The sequence below is a fragment of the Pyrus communis genome, chromosome 1 (genome assembly GCF_963583255.1).
Source record: "Pyrus communis chromosome 1, drPyrComm1.1, whole genome shotgun sequence".
Lineage (NCBI taxonomy): Eukaryota > Viridiplantae > Streptophyta > Magnoliopsida > Rosales > Rosaceae > Pyrus > Pyrus communis.
In genome coordinates, this window is record NC_084803.1 from 35,905,097 (window position 1) to 35,921,509 (window position 16,413).

The following is a 16,413-nucleotide window of genomic DNA, read 5'->3' on the forward strand; positions in this document are numbered from 1 at the left end:
TTCAGACCGTTGAATGAAGCCAACATTTTAACAATTCAAAGGACCATATTACCATAAGATAAACCCCTCACTACCTAATAAACCAAAGTCCTAACAGTGTAAACATCATATGACCGCGCCATTTGCTTTATACCAAAACCAACTAGAGCAAATAATAAAGGGATCTTTTATGAAAAGGGCTTGAGCTAAGTTTATTTTAAACAAAAATCATACTATAACTTTATTTAATGAAAATAATTAAATATTAATGAAAAACTCTTAAATTTTAATAAAAATGACAAAAGAACTAAAATTTTAATGGAAAAAATACACTATTTTAATATAAAAAAGTTAAAAAACAAATCTGATGCGCGAGACCGGTGTGTCCATCACAGACATTGTTAAAACTAAACACTATTTATGAAATTGAACAGTATTACATTAGTTCTTGGTCCACTTTCATAACTAATCTTAATTCTTGGTTCACTTTCATAAATAGTGCCTAGTTATTGGTCATGTTTCATAAATAGTACTTAGTTATTGGGTCTAGTTTCATAAATAGTGTATAATAATTGGTACAGTTTCATAAATAGTGACTCTTTCTAAGTCCAATTTCATAAATAGTACCTAGTTATTGGTCACTTTAATAAATAGTGCTTAGTTCATTGTCATGATTCATAAAGAGTGTCTAGTTTTTTGTCCAGTTTCATAAATAGTGATTCAATTTGAAGTCTTTTTCTTATTCTAAGAAAAATAAATAAATAAATAAATCTATTAATGATAACTAACAACGAGAGAAAAAAGAGGTGTGGAGGGAGACAAGGATCCTCTCTGGATCAGTTTTCTGCAGATCCTCAAGATCAATTAATCTTAGATGTTGAAATTATATAATGTGGTCATGAGCAAAATAAGACACCAACCATATTTCTCACTGTTTCACATCCCTAAATTCTCTCATCCTTCTCCCCTGCGGTGCTTTACAGCAAGAGGACTAGATTAGGGATGGGCAAAATACTCATGGGTTTGGATAACTGCAATTACCCACCCATTTAAAATTCACGGTTACAGTTATGGGTAACCGTTTAGATGAACAAACGGTTATGGGTATAATTGTTTATCTGTGAAATTTAAATGTGCGGTTATGGGTATTACCCACGATTATAACAGGTATCTATCAGTTATGAGTATTACCTGCGATTATAATGGGTATCCATTTACCCATTTAATTTAATACATGTAAAATTTAAAAAAATATTAAAAACCCTAAATTTTTCGATTACAGATGAGTCATGAGTAAGCCTGGCAAACGGGTCGTGTCTGTCGTGTTCGTGTCGTTTTCGTGTAACACCTGATATCTTAACGGGTCGTGTCGTGTTACACCCGTTATCTTAACGGATCCTTAACAGGTCGGGTCACTTTACCCGTTGGTTAAAGTGACCCGACCCGTTATGAGCCTCTATGACCTGTTAAGAAAAATATATATTTTTTCTTAAATTTGCACATACCACACATTGTCACATAAATATTACTTCAAAACATATAACACATTTGTCGTTTAAGTACTACATCTACACTTGAAAATAAGAGCCTAATAAACAAACATCCATACACTACTAGTCTATTACAAAATATTAAATGTGCAAGGATATGCAAAATGAAAGAGTTTTTGTTTTCAAGGTTGTGAAGCCTTTCTCAAAAGTTTAAACCTTGCCAATGGAACTCAAAGCTTGCATGTTATTCCTTTTACAAAATCCTCAATTTTCATCGATCATCAGGACATAAGATTTTGTGGTATTCATTAGTGTAAATATTTTAAATTGAAGATCGAATTCATTCATTGTATTCATATAGGGTCAATAAGTGTAGATGTAAAAAATCATCAAAATCAGAGTTAAAATAACTGTTAAATCGTGATTTTTCGTTGATAATTGTTGAAAAGTTTTTGTCCTGTTACTTGATCTCTAAATATTTGTTTTTTTGCGATTTTTGGCGTATGCTATCTTGAAGCATATACAAACAAGTTTGATGGTTGGATCGTTGAAATTATTTTCGTACAATGCGTATCCCATCAAAACGATAGATTCATTAACACTTAGAGTTTATTTATACTTTAAGTAAGTATAACATAAGATTTTGTGGTATCCACTAGGGTAAATATTTTAAATTGAAGATCGAATTCATTCATTGTATTCATATAGGGTCAAGGAGTGTAGCTGTAAAAAAATCATCAAAATCAGAGTTAAAATGACCGTAAAATCGTGAATTTTCATTGATAACGATCAAAAAGTTTTTGTCCCATTACTTGATATCTGAATGTTTGTTTTTTGCAATTTTTGGCATATGCGATCTTGAAGTATATACAAACATAATTGATGGTTGGATCGTTGAAATTAATTCCGTAGAATGTGTATCCCATCAAAACGATGGATTCACTAACACTTAAGAGTTTATTCATACTTTCATTAAGTATGAATTTTGTAGTATCCACTAGTGCAAATATTTTAAATTGAAGATCGAGTTCCTTCATTGTATTCACATAGGGTCAAGGAGTGTGGCTGTAAAAATCATCAAAATCAGAGTTAAAATAACCGTTAAATCGTGATTTTTCAATGATAACCGTCGAAAACTTTTCTCCCGTTACTTGATCTTTGAATATTTTTTTTTTTATAATTTTTGGTGTATGCGATCTCAAAGTATATACAAACATGTTTGACGGTTGGATCATTGAAAGTAATTTTGTAGAATGCATATCCCATCAAAACGATAGATTCATTAACACTTACAATTTATTCTTACTTTCATTAAGTATAACATAAGATTTTGTAGTATCCACTAGTGTAAATATTTTAAATTGAAGATCGAGTTCATTCATTGTATTCATATAGGGTCAAGGAGTGTAGCTGTAAAAAATCATCAAAATTGGAGTTAAAATAACCGTTAAATCGTGATTTTTCCATGATAACCGTCGAAAACTTTTCTCCCGTTACTTGATCTTTGAGTGTTTGTTTTTTACAATTTTTGTATATACAAACATGTTTGACGGTTGGATCGTTGAAACTAGTTTCGTAGAATGCGTATTCCATCAAAACAATAGATTCACTAACACTTAAGAGTTTATTCATACTTTCATTAAGTATAACATAAGATTTTGTGGTATCCACTAGTGTAAATATTTTAAATTGAAGATCGAGTTCATTCATTGTATTTATATAGGGTCAATGATTGTAGCTATAAAAAATCATCAAAATCGGAGTTAAAATAACTGTTAAATCATGATTTTTCATTGATAACCGTCGAAAAGTTTGGTCCCGTTACTTGATATCTGAATGTTTGTTTTTTCCAATTTTTGGCGTATGCGATCTCGAAGTATATACAAACAAGTTTGACGGTTGGATCGTTGAAATTAGTTTCGTAGAATGCGTATTGCATCAAAATAATAGATTCACTAACAATTAAAAGTTTATTGATACTTTCATTAAGTATAACATAAAATTTTGTGGTATTCACTAGTGTAAATATTTTAAATTGAAGGTCGAGTTCATTGATTATATTCGTATAGGGTCAAAGAGTGTAGCTGTAAAAAATTATCAAAATCGGAGTTAAAATAACTGTTAAATCGTGATTTTTCGTTGATAAATGTAGAAAAGTTTTGTCCCGTTTGATGCATATACAAACAAGTTTGACGGTTGGATCATTCAAATTAGTTTTGTCCCGAATACCTGTTAATTTCGTGTCGTGTCGTGTCGGGTTATCGAATCGTGTCAAGAATTGCCAGGCCTAGTCATAAGTTTTCTTGAAGCATAAGTCCAAGCCATGATGCCCTCTTTGACATACGCCCAGACCTTCATAGATTGAAACTTTCAATTTATAAACGGTTATGGTTAAATGGGTAAACGGTTATAGTTAAATGGGTACACGGTTATGGGTATGGATATAACTATTTATGCAATTACCCAACGAGTAAACGTTTATGTAGATATGAACATAAATGGTTATGGATAACTAACCATGGTTACCTATCCGTCATAACCGTTACCTATCCCTAGACTGGATGATTTTTGGTAATGGTGTTCGTCTATCTGCTTCCATCTCCACCTTGGTCTCGTCTGAGTCCTCTTCCTTTCCAACCAATAGTTTCATTAATTTCATAATTTTATATGTTTCATGGGAAAATATTAAAACCAAATTTCTTCGCAAGGGTTGGGGAAACGGTGCAGGCGATGCGAGAGGGAGGAGGATGGGATTTTTTTATGTTTTTTTTTTTTTTGACTTTTTATTCTTTTGTTCTTATTATGAAATAAAATTAGAGTTATACGAATTTTTATTAAAATGCAAAGATTTGAAGCATTTTTTCATTAGTTTTCTTTTTAGTCTAGCCTTACTTCTATTTTTGACGAGTATATATAATCTATAAAAAAAGAAAATTTTATTTAAATCCATGTAACTTTTTTTACATCCAACTTAAATTTTAAATGTTAATTGTCTATTTTACCCTATTATGTAATTACTATTAAGTACAAAATAAAATTAATAATAAAACTCATATTTATCAAACCCACACACTATAACTAAACGCTTGCATCACCCTTTGTTTATCATACGTTCATTCCGGCTAAAACCCTAAACAAGTTTTTCTATTGATAGATGGTGATTTTGAAGTTTTGAATCCTTCAACTAAGGTATGACTCAATTTATGAATATTTTGTTCATTTGCTTCTCCTTTGGGTCAAATTTCATACTTTTTATATTATATTGTATTTGTTTTTCTTTGTCGGTGTCTATCTGTGCATCAAAACACCATTGCAAGGACTTTTGATTAATATTGCAAAGACATATAACTTGATTATTGGTGCAGATAAAGATTGCCCAACCTCATCAACCTTAACCACTAACTAACGGGGTGGCATCTGCTCATGAGACTTTTTTCTTTCTTTGAGATTCTTTTCGAGATGAAAACGCAATATAAAAGGAAACTATACTACTTTGTGATGATTGGAAAAATGCAAAACTTCAAGCACCAAGATTTTTGTTCTTTCAATTTTTCGACTTATACAAGAATTTTTAGTTTACCTATAACACAACGCAGCACATTGCAAAGACTTGCAGACTTGCAGACATTGCAAGGACCTTAATAATCTTTACACCTTAACATTGGACCACGACCTAGATTGTTGCTAACATTTTAAAATTACTACTTTTATGTATTACAACAGTAGTATGATTACTACTGACGAAGTATATGGGATGACAGAGTTCATCTTTACTTTAGCAAATGAATGTGTCGTCACAAAGTATTAGCAATGAGGTAGGTGGACAGATTACGAAAGACATTATTTATTTGTCAGCATCAGCTGAATCGAACTTGGCCAGAAACACAGCAAGCCTCGTAAATGGAAAAAATTTCAAAGAAAAATTGCTTATCAATGTTCTTAGATTATAAACTTGCTTACCGGTTGTTAAATGAAAGGAAATTAATTGTTTGATTTGTTGCTTATGCGCATCAGCATAAAGAAAAAGAAAAAAAAAAAGAGCAAATGTCTGGGTCTGGTCGCAGAGAGAGAAAAAAAAAATAAAAAGGCCATGGAAATGCAAAGGACACCTCTTTGAAAAAAAATATATATTCAATTAGAGATGTTATTTTATAAAAGAATGAGTGTAAACATAACTTTACATTTTGAATTAGATTTGAAATAAGAATTTAGGTAATAAAATTGAGTTTAAAAAGATATTAATTCTTTAATAAAAATCAATATAAGTGAAGAAAGTAAGTTGAAAGTAGAAAAAGATTACAAAAATCAGGATTTAGGGTTTAGGAACATGAAGAGTATGGGCCAAATTTATACAGGAAGAACGAAACCCTAACAAGCGGGAGTTGGCCAGAGACACAGAGCATACTTCTTGGCATCACCACTTGGTACGAATCCCAGGCAAGTTTATATTTCAATTCCAACTTCTCCGTATTTCATTTGCAAATCACTTCTAAAATCCCCCAAAATATGATAGCCCAGCTTAACAAAAAGCTAATCTTACTCTCACTAACCTCAGTTGAGCTACACAAATCCCCTCTCTGCCACTCAATCTCACTCTTGTTCTACTCTTCCTCCCGACTCGAAAAGCCGAAATCCAAATCCAAAATATCTGTATCTGAATACTTAATCACCCAGCATCAGTTTTCCCCAGAAGCCGCTTTGAAAGCCGCATCAACAATCGCTTTTCTGAAAAGCCCTGCAGATTCTAGTTCGGTGATTTCGTTTCTCAGAGAAAGCGGCTTCTCGAAGACCCATATGGAAGATGTGATTAAAAGGGTCCCCAGGATTCTAACTTCCAATCTTGACACTGTCCTCAAACCCAAATTCAAGGTTTTCCAGGACTTGGGCTTTTCGGATTCCGACATTGTCGATATTGTGTCCTCTGACCCCTGGATTCTGTGGCGAAGTGCCGATAATAGGCTTGCCCCTGCTCTGTTGGTGCTGAAGAAGATTCTCGGATCGAATGCTCGTGTGCTCAAGGCTTTAAAGTTGCCCGGGTGGTTTCTTAAATATGACTTGGAGAAGACAATGATGTCCAATGTTGAGGTCTTACAGAGTTATGGTATAAAATCGCCACAGATTATCAAATACATTTTTCAGTTTCCAAGGTTTTTTGTGCATAAGCCGGAGAGTATTGTGGAAGTTGTTAAAAGGGTTAACGAGATGGGTTTTGATATGAAGTCCAAGAGGTTCCTATCAGCAATTCGGATCATGACTTCGCTGACTGTGGATACATGGGAACGGAAGGTGAAGCTTTTCAAGAGTTTGGGGCTTTCAGAAGATGATATCTCAGCGGTTTTTAGGAGGGTACCTCAGGTGTTTGCGGTATCTGAGAACAAGATTAAGGAGGTTGCAGAATTGCTACTCAGCACTGGCAAGTTTGATATCTCGTTTATAGTTAATCGCCCAGAATTGCTTATTTATAGTGTCGAGCACAGGCTGAAACCACGTTTACGAGTTATGGAGATCCTCGAAAAGAAAAAACTACTTGGTAAAAAACATAATTTGATCACAATCTGCAAATACTCTAAACAGAAGTTTGCTGAGTTATATGTTATTCCTTATGCAAATGAACTTGAAGGAAGAGTGCATGAAGGGAAATCATGATCTCCTCATTGTTACTAAGGTATTTTCTTTTGTGTACTTCTGTTTCTTTCTGTTAGTCTTTCTAAGAAAATTGTTACTTTTCAATTCATGTTATTGTTGATGTGTTATACCTGCTTCATTTATTAAATTTTTGAACTTTGAATGCGATAGAAGGATGACCCGCATTTCTGAAATTCTTTAAAATTTGAATGCAATATAAAGGAGTGATCATCGGACAAGTAACGATATTTGCTACTCGAAAGTTATGCTTAGTGCTCTTTTAGGCTTTAGGTTACCAATATCTTGAACTAAGGTTATCAGTTTCTGCTGTGTGTTTGACTCTTACGGTTGCATATGTTCCTACTTTGGTCTTCCTTGGTTGTATATTAGTGATCGTGACAAATAAATTTGTTTCCCAGATGGCTAGGTATTAACCCTTTATTGCATTGCAGTCTGCAAACTTTTTGTTTAACATTATGATCTCTAACCAGATACAGGCAGTTTCATTGGGTTCATCTATCTGAGAGTGAATATTGAATTTCACTGTAGATTTTCATTGACAATACCTATGACGTTGATAGGAGATGATTTGGGGTTAAGCGCATGTCTCTATTTAGAACCATTTGGGTCTGTCGTTTGCCTCATTTGCGCTTCTATGGAAAAATTGACTTGATTGTAGTTATAGGTGTACCTAATGCTGCTATTAATTCCTCAGGTGATACCATATTGCAGGGCCACAGAAAACTCTGTTTGACACTTGGGAATGAATGTCAAAGCTTATATACTTCTGTACCTCAAAATGAAAAGTGGTAAGGGATGCCAAAGAAAGGGCCCAATTTTTAACCCCTTGGGGTTAGCCCAAGCGGTGAGGTAACCCCAAGCGGTGAGGGAGGGTAGGATAATGAACTAGGATTAAGATAGGTCATGAGTTCGATTCCCTCCCGTGTATAACCGAATAAGGCAGTCCTCTGAAGAGGGGGTTTTCGGTTGTTCCTGTTCTGATACCAATATAAGGACATGTGAAACTCTACTTTTAGTTAGATTAGACTATACAACTACTAGCTTTTTAGAGTCCTAATTGCTTTAATTTTTACCAATATGGTATCCATCTTTACCATTTCAAAGTCAATCTCCTCTTTTAAGCTCATAGACCATCATAACAATTCAAACTGTTTCTATAACCTTAACATTTCGGTGTAAAATAAACATATAGTGTCGATGTTATCTAAAGCGGATGTGTTCCTCCTACGCACCCGAGTTTAAATCCTTGTCACTGTTTCGTTCAACTTTCACGGTTTCACCTGTCTCATTATTTTATAAAAGTTCAATATTAGGGTGTAAATCATGTTTACGTTGTGTTTGAGAATGGTAGTGATATAGGAGGAATCATTGTGTTAACGAGAGGGTGACATCATCCACCTCTCACCTCCCACAACTTTAAAAACTCAACTTCTCCATCCATGTTCACTTCACCCTACGTGTCTCAAATTCTCAATGATGCATAAGATAAGAAATAGGTCAACAAACATAGATGTACTTTCTCCATTATTTTTCGCAAACTTTAGACTTGGGCTGGCTTTGCTTGGCCGGCATGTTTTTTTTTTGAACTTTTTTATCTTAACTTAAGGATCAAATGAACAGAAAATTACCCATTAAGTGAGCATGATTAGTATTAAATGTTGGTTAGTTGATTGGTCAAGTAGTGTGCTCGCTGCCTTGTACTCGAATTCAAACTTGTTTGTATATTAGAGTGGTTTAGAATATCACATGATACCATGAATATCCATGTGCGCATGGTCTTATGAAAATCCAATTCCTAAAGTATGCATTATGTGATACGAAAGTTTCTCTCCCTTCGAAGGGCTTTGGTTTTTGTGCAAAAAAATGTTTGTGTACCAAGCACTTGGACTCTTTATGCAAAAACTATAGGGTAAAGTGTCAATTTAGTCTCTGAACTATCACCAAGTGAAAATTAGGTCCTTAAACTATTTTTTTTTAGAAAAAGCAGTCCTTGAATTATAGAAATATGTCAATTACATCCCTAATATTAGATTCGAAGTTACTATATTTAATTTCCCATCAATTTAAGTCACGTTACTTGCATGTAATGCACATTGGAGGTTAGATTGATAATTTTTCATAAAAAGATTGTGTATGAAGTTTACTTTGGAGGGTATATTAGACGTTAGATTCGTAACCTATATAAAATGTTAAGGGCTTATAGGGGAGAAAATGACGGTAAGACACTCTAAAGTGTGTCAAGTGACTTACGTTGACCAAAAATTGGATAAAATAGCTTTGAATATAATAGTAGGGATGAAATTAGCAATTTTAATGAATTTAGGGGCTTATTTTACTGAAAAAATTAATTCAAATACTTAATTTTCACTGAGGTGATAGTTCAAGGACTAAATCGGCACTTCACTCAAAACTATATTATGATTAGATGTGCATCCAAAGATTTTGAACGAGAATTTAAGGAGTGTTTGGTACGTAGATGGGATGAAATAAGACGGAATAAAATAGGATAGAATGAAGGTTTCGTGCTATGTTAGGTACACACAGGACGGAATTGGATAGCTGTTGTATTCCGCGTTTAATAAGCGCAAGGCAAAATGAAACGAAAATATTAAATGACCAAGACTCCCGGAGTATAGGTGCATACTAGAAAATACTGTCACGAAAATCATCCTACTCATTGCAATAGCTTTGACAGCACATCAAACCTCAAAAGTGTTTGTGACTTGCACTTTAAACATATGTGGACTATTCACAACTAAGTATTTAACTTATCACAAAAATATATATCATCTATGTCATCCATACAAGTTCAACTTAAGGAGAACTACTCTCCTAAAGTCCTCATTTTGATAACATGTGACTTTGGTTTTTTATATGAGCTCTCAGATTAATCTTATGATAGCTTAATCTATCAACTTAAATAATTATTGTTACACAGAAACAAAATACTATTGATAAAACAAAAAAACAAGAAGAGAGAAGAACGTTTCACTTCATGTCAAATCCCTTCTATCTGCAAAACCTAGTCTCCTCACTGAATATCTAAACCCAACAAATCCAATTGCGTAAAACCATAATAACTTATGTATCTAATTTCATCCAATCTTTTATCAATAATATTCAAGCTTAGTTAGTTACAAAGCACCAAAAAAAATTGAGATTGTTTTCGAAAATTGGCATCCCCTTTTTCTCATATGTGTAAACCCTTTTTTCATATGAAATTTTTTGATGACGGTGAAAAATATAAAAAAAAGGGTCCCTCTCCCTTTTTCATATGCGAAACAAAAAACAAAAAACTTAGGAGGAGAGAAGGGGAGTGAACGATCAAGGAAGAGATGGAGAGAGGAAGGGGATGTGGAGAAGAAGGACAGTGGGGGAAGAAGACGAAAGATTTTATGTAAGAATTTTGTTTTAATTTAATCACATCGAAGAAAACAAAAAACTTAGGAGGAGAGAAGGGGAGTGAACGATCAAGAGAGAGAAGGAGAGAGGAATGAGATGTGGAGGAGAAAGACAGTAGGGAAAGAAGACGAAAGATTTTGTGCGAGAATTTTGTTAATCACATCGAAGAAAACAAAAAAAAACTTAGGAGGAGAGGAGAGTGAACAATTGAGAGAGAGATCAAGAAAGGAAGGGAATGTGGAGGAGAAAGACGACATGGAAGAAGACGAAAGATTTTATGCTAAAATTTTGTTTTAATTTAATCACTTCGAAGAATTGTTGTGTACCGATGTAACAAGAATTATTTAAGTTAATAACTTAATCTACCATAAGATTAATTTGAGGATTCATATGAAAAAGAACCTCATAGATCCTCAAATGAGGACCTTAGGAAAGCAATTATGTAAACTTTAGACCATCTTCAATCAAGTGGAGACAAATATCAATTGACCAGCTTCTATGTACGTTAAGTGGTGCTACATTTTCATATTACTCTCGCCTTGCATCCTGATTACAAAATTTATATACGATTTGGGATCCCTTATGTGTGATTAGTTTAGTCAAATACATGAACTAGTTTTACTTACTGAAGTAAAGTAACGTGTGGCAGAGTTGCTTGCTACGAACCTATATTAAAACTCGAGCATCCAATTCAGAATCAATTAACATCAGGTATATTACTCTAAACGTATGCTAAAACTTAAACATCATCCAAGTCAAAATCAACTAGTATGGAATCAATAGAGAGGTACATGATTTTATATTATAGTTGAAGGCTTGGGATTAATGATATGGGATTTTATACTCTATCAATGTGAATCGAAAAGGAAAAGAGAGTAATATAATACATGGATTTGAGTATGAGACCTTTTTCGGATATACATGCATGGAAGGCCCCAAATAAAAGTAAAGTCTAATCCTAAATTCCTAAGGCAAGTAGTGGTTAGAGGGGGTCATCTTTTTTCCACGCTCTCAAGTGCATTGCTATCACTTCATCATCACAACCACACTTTGCCTAATCCCATTCCTCTTTTTTGATGATGAACTCTGCGGATCCCATCCTTTCTTTTCTAGTCTTTTTGCTTTTCACAACTTCTTGGGTTTACTGACTTCAAATCTTCTGTATTCATTTTGTGTGCTGTCTATGTGACTTCTATTATTAATTGGCGTATTAATTTTATGACAACAAAGTTAAGGAGGATCAAGTTTATGAACACATGTTAATCAATAATAAATGCTACAAAGAGGTCACACACAAAATAAATGCAGAAGATTTGAACTCGTGTTTGCTAGCTGAATGAAATTCAGTTAAACAATGCGTTGCTCATATTATCAAAGCTCACCAGCCGCCACTACTATCTTGTGTTTGGCTATAGAGAGTTGGAGAGAGAAGGGATAGAAAATTAGAACATAAATGTAAGTTTGGTAATGTCTCTCAATACTTTGGAAGATTAAGAAGCAATCTTATCTAAACTTATAAATGTTATTTAATCTTTTTTATTCGAGTGATATTCAATATTTAAACGGTTAAGTATTTTGTTTTAGCTATCTTGGCTACGTGTTTGCAAATGGTTTTTAACTTTTGAGTGATATTTTCTTTTTCATTTCTATCACCTACCTATGATTTCTTTTCTTTTGACATGGTTATAGAAATATATTTTCCAATTTTTCATGAGATATGTTTGTAAATATGTCACATTGTGATTTGCAGGTGAATAAGTGAGAGGAATGAACAGAACAATGTTCTTTCTTTGGCTTGACTCTACCATAATGGTAGTTATACCAAGTGATTTTATTGAATGACATATTACTAACTCAATCACTAAGCAATTATTTACACATCCCATCAAAATGAAAGGGTGTGAAATCACTAAGAATGACTTAAGAAGACCTCTCCAACTCTTGTGGGGTTCCATTGAAGATGAAGAGAAGTGGTTTGGTAGTTGTTCACTTGCTTTTGTGGGCACTAGCAATGCAATATAGGGCATGGGTTCACAAGTTGGTGGTATGATTGCATAATTAAACAAGGCTCGTGGCCCTTAACTTTCCCATGCACCTTTCTTAAAAAAAAGTTTGAATATGTTATGGAAGCATAGAGAAAAAGTGAAGGCCACGAAAGAAGCAATGTTTGTGACCCCATTTCAAAGGGTGCAAAAAGTAGTGTTAGAAGGAAAAATACTGGTGATATCGAATATTAATTTACAGTATTTAATACAATTCATAATATTTTTTTATATTTATTGAAGGAAAAATATTAAATGCTAATAGATATCAATTTAAATGATAGCGAATATCAATTTAAATGTTATCAGATATTAATTTATAGTACTTGAAACAGTTGAATACTTTGTCCATGCTTATTACAATAGGATTGATATTTGGTCGGTGTTTAGTAACATCAATGAATAATCTCTCAAATGTTGATCATATAGTAAATATTGTAGATTGTTAGTCGATGTAATGTCAATTACTGCAAAAAAAATAATAGGAACTAGGAAAAGAGAAAAAAGCAAAGACAGAGATGTTAAATACATCAAGTAAAGGCAAAAGCAGAGGAAAGCTGTCAAGCTCTCCCTCCTTTCTTTTTTGTTTTTGTTTTAGGATAAATCCCTCCTTTCTTTTAAAAGGCCATCCAGAACACACATCAAAAACCAAAAAACACACAATTTCAGCAAGAAAGCAAAGCAGAGCACATGATCTTAAAAAAAAAAGGAGAAACATAAACAGGGAGGGAGAGAGAGAGAGAGAGAGAGAGAGAGAGAGAGAGAGGAGAAAATTGAAGCAGCAAAGCAACAAACATTCAAAATATGAAGCGAAGGGAGGCCAAGGGAGCACTCTCAGCTGATCTCTTAGTATGTTTTCCTTCAAGAACCCATCTAAAACTCATGCCGAAACCAATTTGCAGTCCGGCAAGGCCCTCGGAGCCCAACTGCCGCCACCCCCACCACCACCACCAGCATCAGCATCAACTCGTAAAAAAGTCGAGCATTGGGAGGAGCGGTCTTGGTCATGCTAGTCCTCTGATGTGGGCCAAGACCAAGTCCGTGGGTTCGGAAATCTCTGAGCCCACGTCCCCAAAAGTCACATGTGCCGGACAAATCAAAGTCCGGCACAAGTCAGGCTCGTGCAAAAGCTGGCAGTCAGTGATGGAAGAGATTGAGAGAATTCACAACAACAAAAAACAGAGGAAACAGAGGAGACCCAATTGGGCTGAGGCTTTCGGGTTCAAGAAAGAAGTCATGCAATTCTTGACTTGCTTGAGAAGTATCAGGTTCGATTTTAGGTGTTTCGGTTCTTTTCCTCACGAATCCGATATAACTTCCGACGACGACGAAGATGAAGAAGATGAGGAAGAAAACAGAGACGGTCGAGAAAACCATGCGGGTGGTGTGGGAATTAGTGACGGTTCTGACCAGAGTAGCTCTAGGACTGTGTTTTCCAAATGGTTTATGGTTTTACAGGAAAATCAGAGTAATGGGTTTTGTAAAGAGGACAAAAAGGAGAGAAACTGTACGCCAAATTTCGATGACGGTGTCGGAATTGGATCAACTTCTGAAGCTCCAGCAGCCGCCGTTCCACCGCCAAATGCTTTGTTGCTAATGAGGTGCAGGTCCGCCCCTGCAAAAACATGGCTAGAAGAGAAAGAAGAAGAAGAAGAAGAAGAAGAAGAAGACGACGAAGACGAAGAAGAAGACGGCGACGATGAAGGAGGAGAAAATGGGTTGGAGAAGGAAGAGAAAAAAGCAAAAGTTACACTGAGGAGTTTAATGGAGGAAGACAAGCAGAAAAAGAAGATGGAGAATTTGGTGGTGATGGCATATGATTCTGATCTCTACAATATTTCTTCGGACATTGCAAAGGAGACGTGGGTTGTTGGTGGATTGAAGGAAGCAATTTCCAGGAGTCGAAGTTGGAAGATATGATGCTTTTTTTTTTTTTGGTTCTGTTAATTTTCTGCTTTTATTTGTTTTTTTTTTTGTTTTTTTTTTTGTTTTTTTTTTTGTTTGTGAGCTGGTTTGTCCACTGAATTATTCAGCGGGAAACTGGTAAATTCCAAGCTCCTTTAGCATTACTTTTGCTTCATTCTTGTTGCTCTAGATTATTACATGTACAGCTTTTCTCCTTTTTTCCTGGAAAAGGGTTATGCCAGCATTTTATATTTTCGTGATGTATATCTTTTTAATTAAGAAATCAGAAATTACTTGTGATTTTTATTATGTGGTGAGCAAGGTTCTAAAAGATGCTAGGTTCTAGTCGGGCGGCAGGCTGGGCATAGCGCCTAGGCGGGCTAGACGAATTTAAGTAAATCTATTATATTTCGTATAAATAAATGTCTGCTTATACTTAAAATATATATAATTTCATCATAAACTACAAAATAAAAAGACATATATTATAATGTATTGGAACATAGTGAAAACATGGGGAATAATAATATAATGTGTGTAATTTAAGTATGCAATAAATCTCTTACAATTTATTGAAAAAATAAAATGCAAAATGAAACTTATTTATTTTCTATCTAAGTGACTCACGACCAAGGCGGGTGTCTAGGCATCATTCCTTAATTTTTAAATGTCTAGGCATTAATCAGAGCGATGGCTAGCTGGCTAGTGTCTAGGCAGGACCTGGACGACGTTAGGTGGGACCTAAACGGCACTAGACGGAGATTTTTAGATTAGCGATGGTGAGTGTCCAAACCAAGGAGAATGTTCCAAGTAGAAAAAGAACTGAGATTTCGTCAGAATTGTAGGGTCAAGAAGCATGAGCTTATCATATCAACCAGCAACTCTGAGTAACAGCAGAGGGATTCTCAGAGCAGCACCTTACTCATGTAGTGCTTGAACAATCTACCAAAACTCCAAAACAGAGTATGAACAAAAAGACAAGCTTCAAAGGGATCCTAACTCTTTCTATGCATTTTATCCATTAGTTCTTTAACTGCTCTTAATTTTGAGAGAGAATTGATGTCCTTTTGTCACTCTTTCTATGCATTTTATCCATTAGCATAAGTAAGTTCTATCTTAAATATAAATGGGTGTACAATGTAATTAATAAGTTTTTCTAAATTGTCACTTTTTGATCCGTGTCTTCTTATGTGCATTTGTCTATCTATACCGAAATTTGTCGCGACTGATACGTTTTTATAGGCCTGGCAAACAGGTCGTGTCTGTCGTGTTCGTGTCGTTTTCGTGTAACACCTGTTATCTTAATGGGTCGTGTCGTGTTACACCCGTTATCTTAACGGATCCTTAACAGGTCGGGTCACTTTACCCAACGGGTAAAGTGACCCGACCCGCTATGACCCTTTAAGAAAAATGTATTTTTTTCTTAAATTTTCACATACCACACATTGCCACATAAATATTACTTCAAAACATTAAAACACATTTGTCGTTTAAATGTGCAAGGATATGCAAAATGAAAGAGTTTTTGTTTTCAAGGTTGTGAAGCCTTTCTCAAAAGTTTAAACCTTGCCAATGGAACTCAAAGCTTGCATATTATTCCTTTTACAAAATCCTCAATTTTCATCGATCATCATGACATAAGATTTTGTGGTATCCACTAGTGTAAATATTTTAAATTGAAGATCGAATTCATTCATTGTATTCATATAGGGTCAAGGAGTGTACCTGTAAAAAATTATCAAAATCGGAGTTAAAATAACCGTTAAATCGTGATTTTTTGTTGATAACTGTTGAAAAGTTTTGTCTCGTTACTTGATCTATGAATGTTTGTTTTTTGCGATTTTTGGCGTATGCCATCTTGAAGCATATACAAATAAGTTTGATGGTTGGATCGTTGAAATTATTTTCGTAGAATGCATATCCCATCAAAATGATAGATTCACTAACGC

The 16,413-nt window shown here is 34.4% G+C and overlaps 2 protein-coding genes across 2 annotated transcripts; both read left to right on the forward strand.

The window, feature by feature from the left end:
* The first annotated feature begins 5,785 nt into the window (after positions 1-5,785).
* Positions 5,786-8,052, forward strand: LOC137715330 (transcription termination factor MTERF8, chloroplastic-like). The gene is made up of 2 exons (XM_068454621.1): positions 5,786-7,134; positions 7,810-8,052. Exon 1 carries the CDS (start codon positions 5,976-5,978, stop codon positions 7,113-7,115), a length of 1,140 nt encoding a protein of 379 aa, XP_068310722.1. The 5' UTR covers positions 5,786-5,975; the 3' UTR covers positions 7,116-7,134; positions 7,810-8,052.
* A 5,224-nt stretch (positions 8,053-13,276) lies between these two features.
* Positions 13,277-14,715, forward strand: LOC137718546 (uncharacterized). The gene has a single exon (XM_068458102.1). It carries the CDS (start codon positions 13,364-13,366, stop codon positions 14,477-14,479), a length of 1,116 nt encoding a protein of 371 aa, XP_068314203.1. The 5' UTR covers positions 13,277-13,363; the 3' UTR covers positions 14,480-14,715.
* Positions 14,716-16,413: the final 1,698 nt, after the last annotated feature.

Excerpts from the sequence above, each read along its gene's own strand:
- LOC137718546 (XM_068458102.1), top strand. The coding sequence starts at position 13,364 with ATGAAGCGAAGGGAGGCCAAGGGAGCACTCTCAGCTGATCTCTTAGTA.
- LOC137715330 (XM_068454621.1), top strand. The coding sequence starts at position 5,976 with ATGATAGCCCAGCTTAACAAAAAGCTAATCTTACTCTCACTAACCTCA.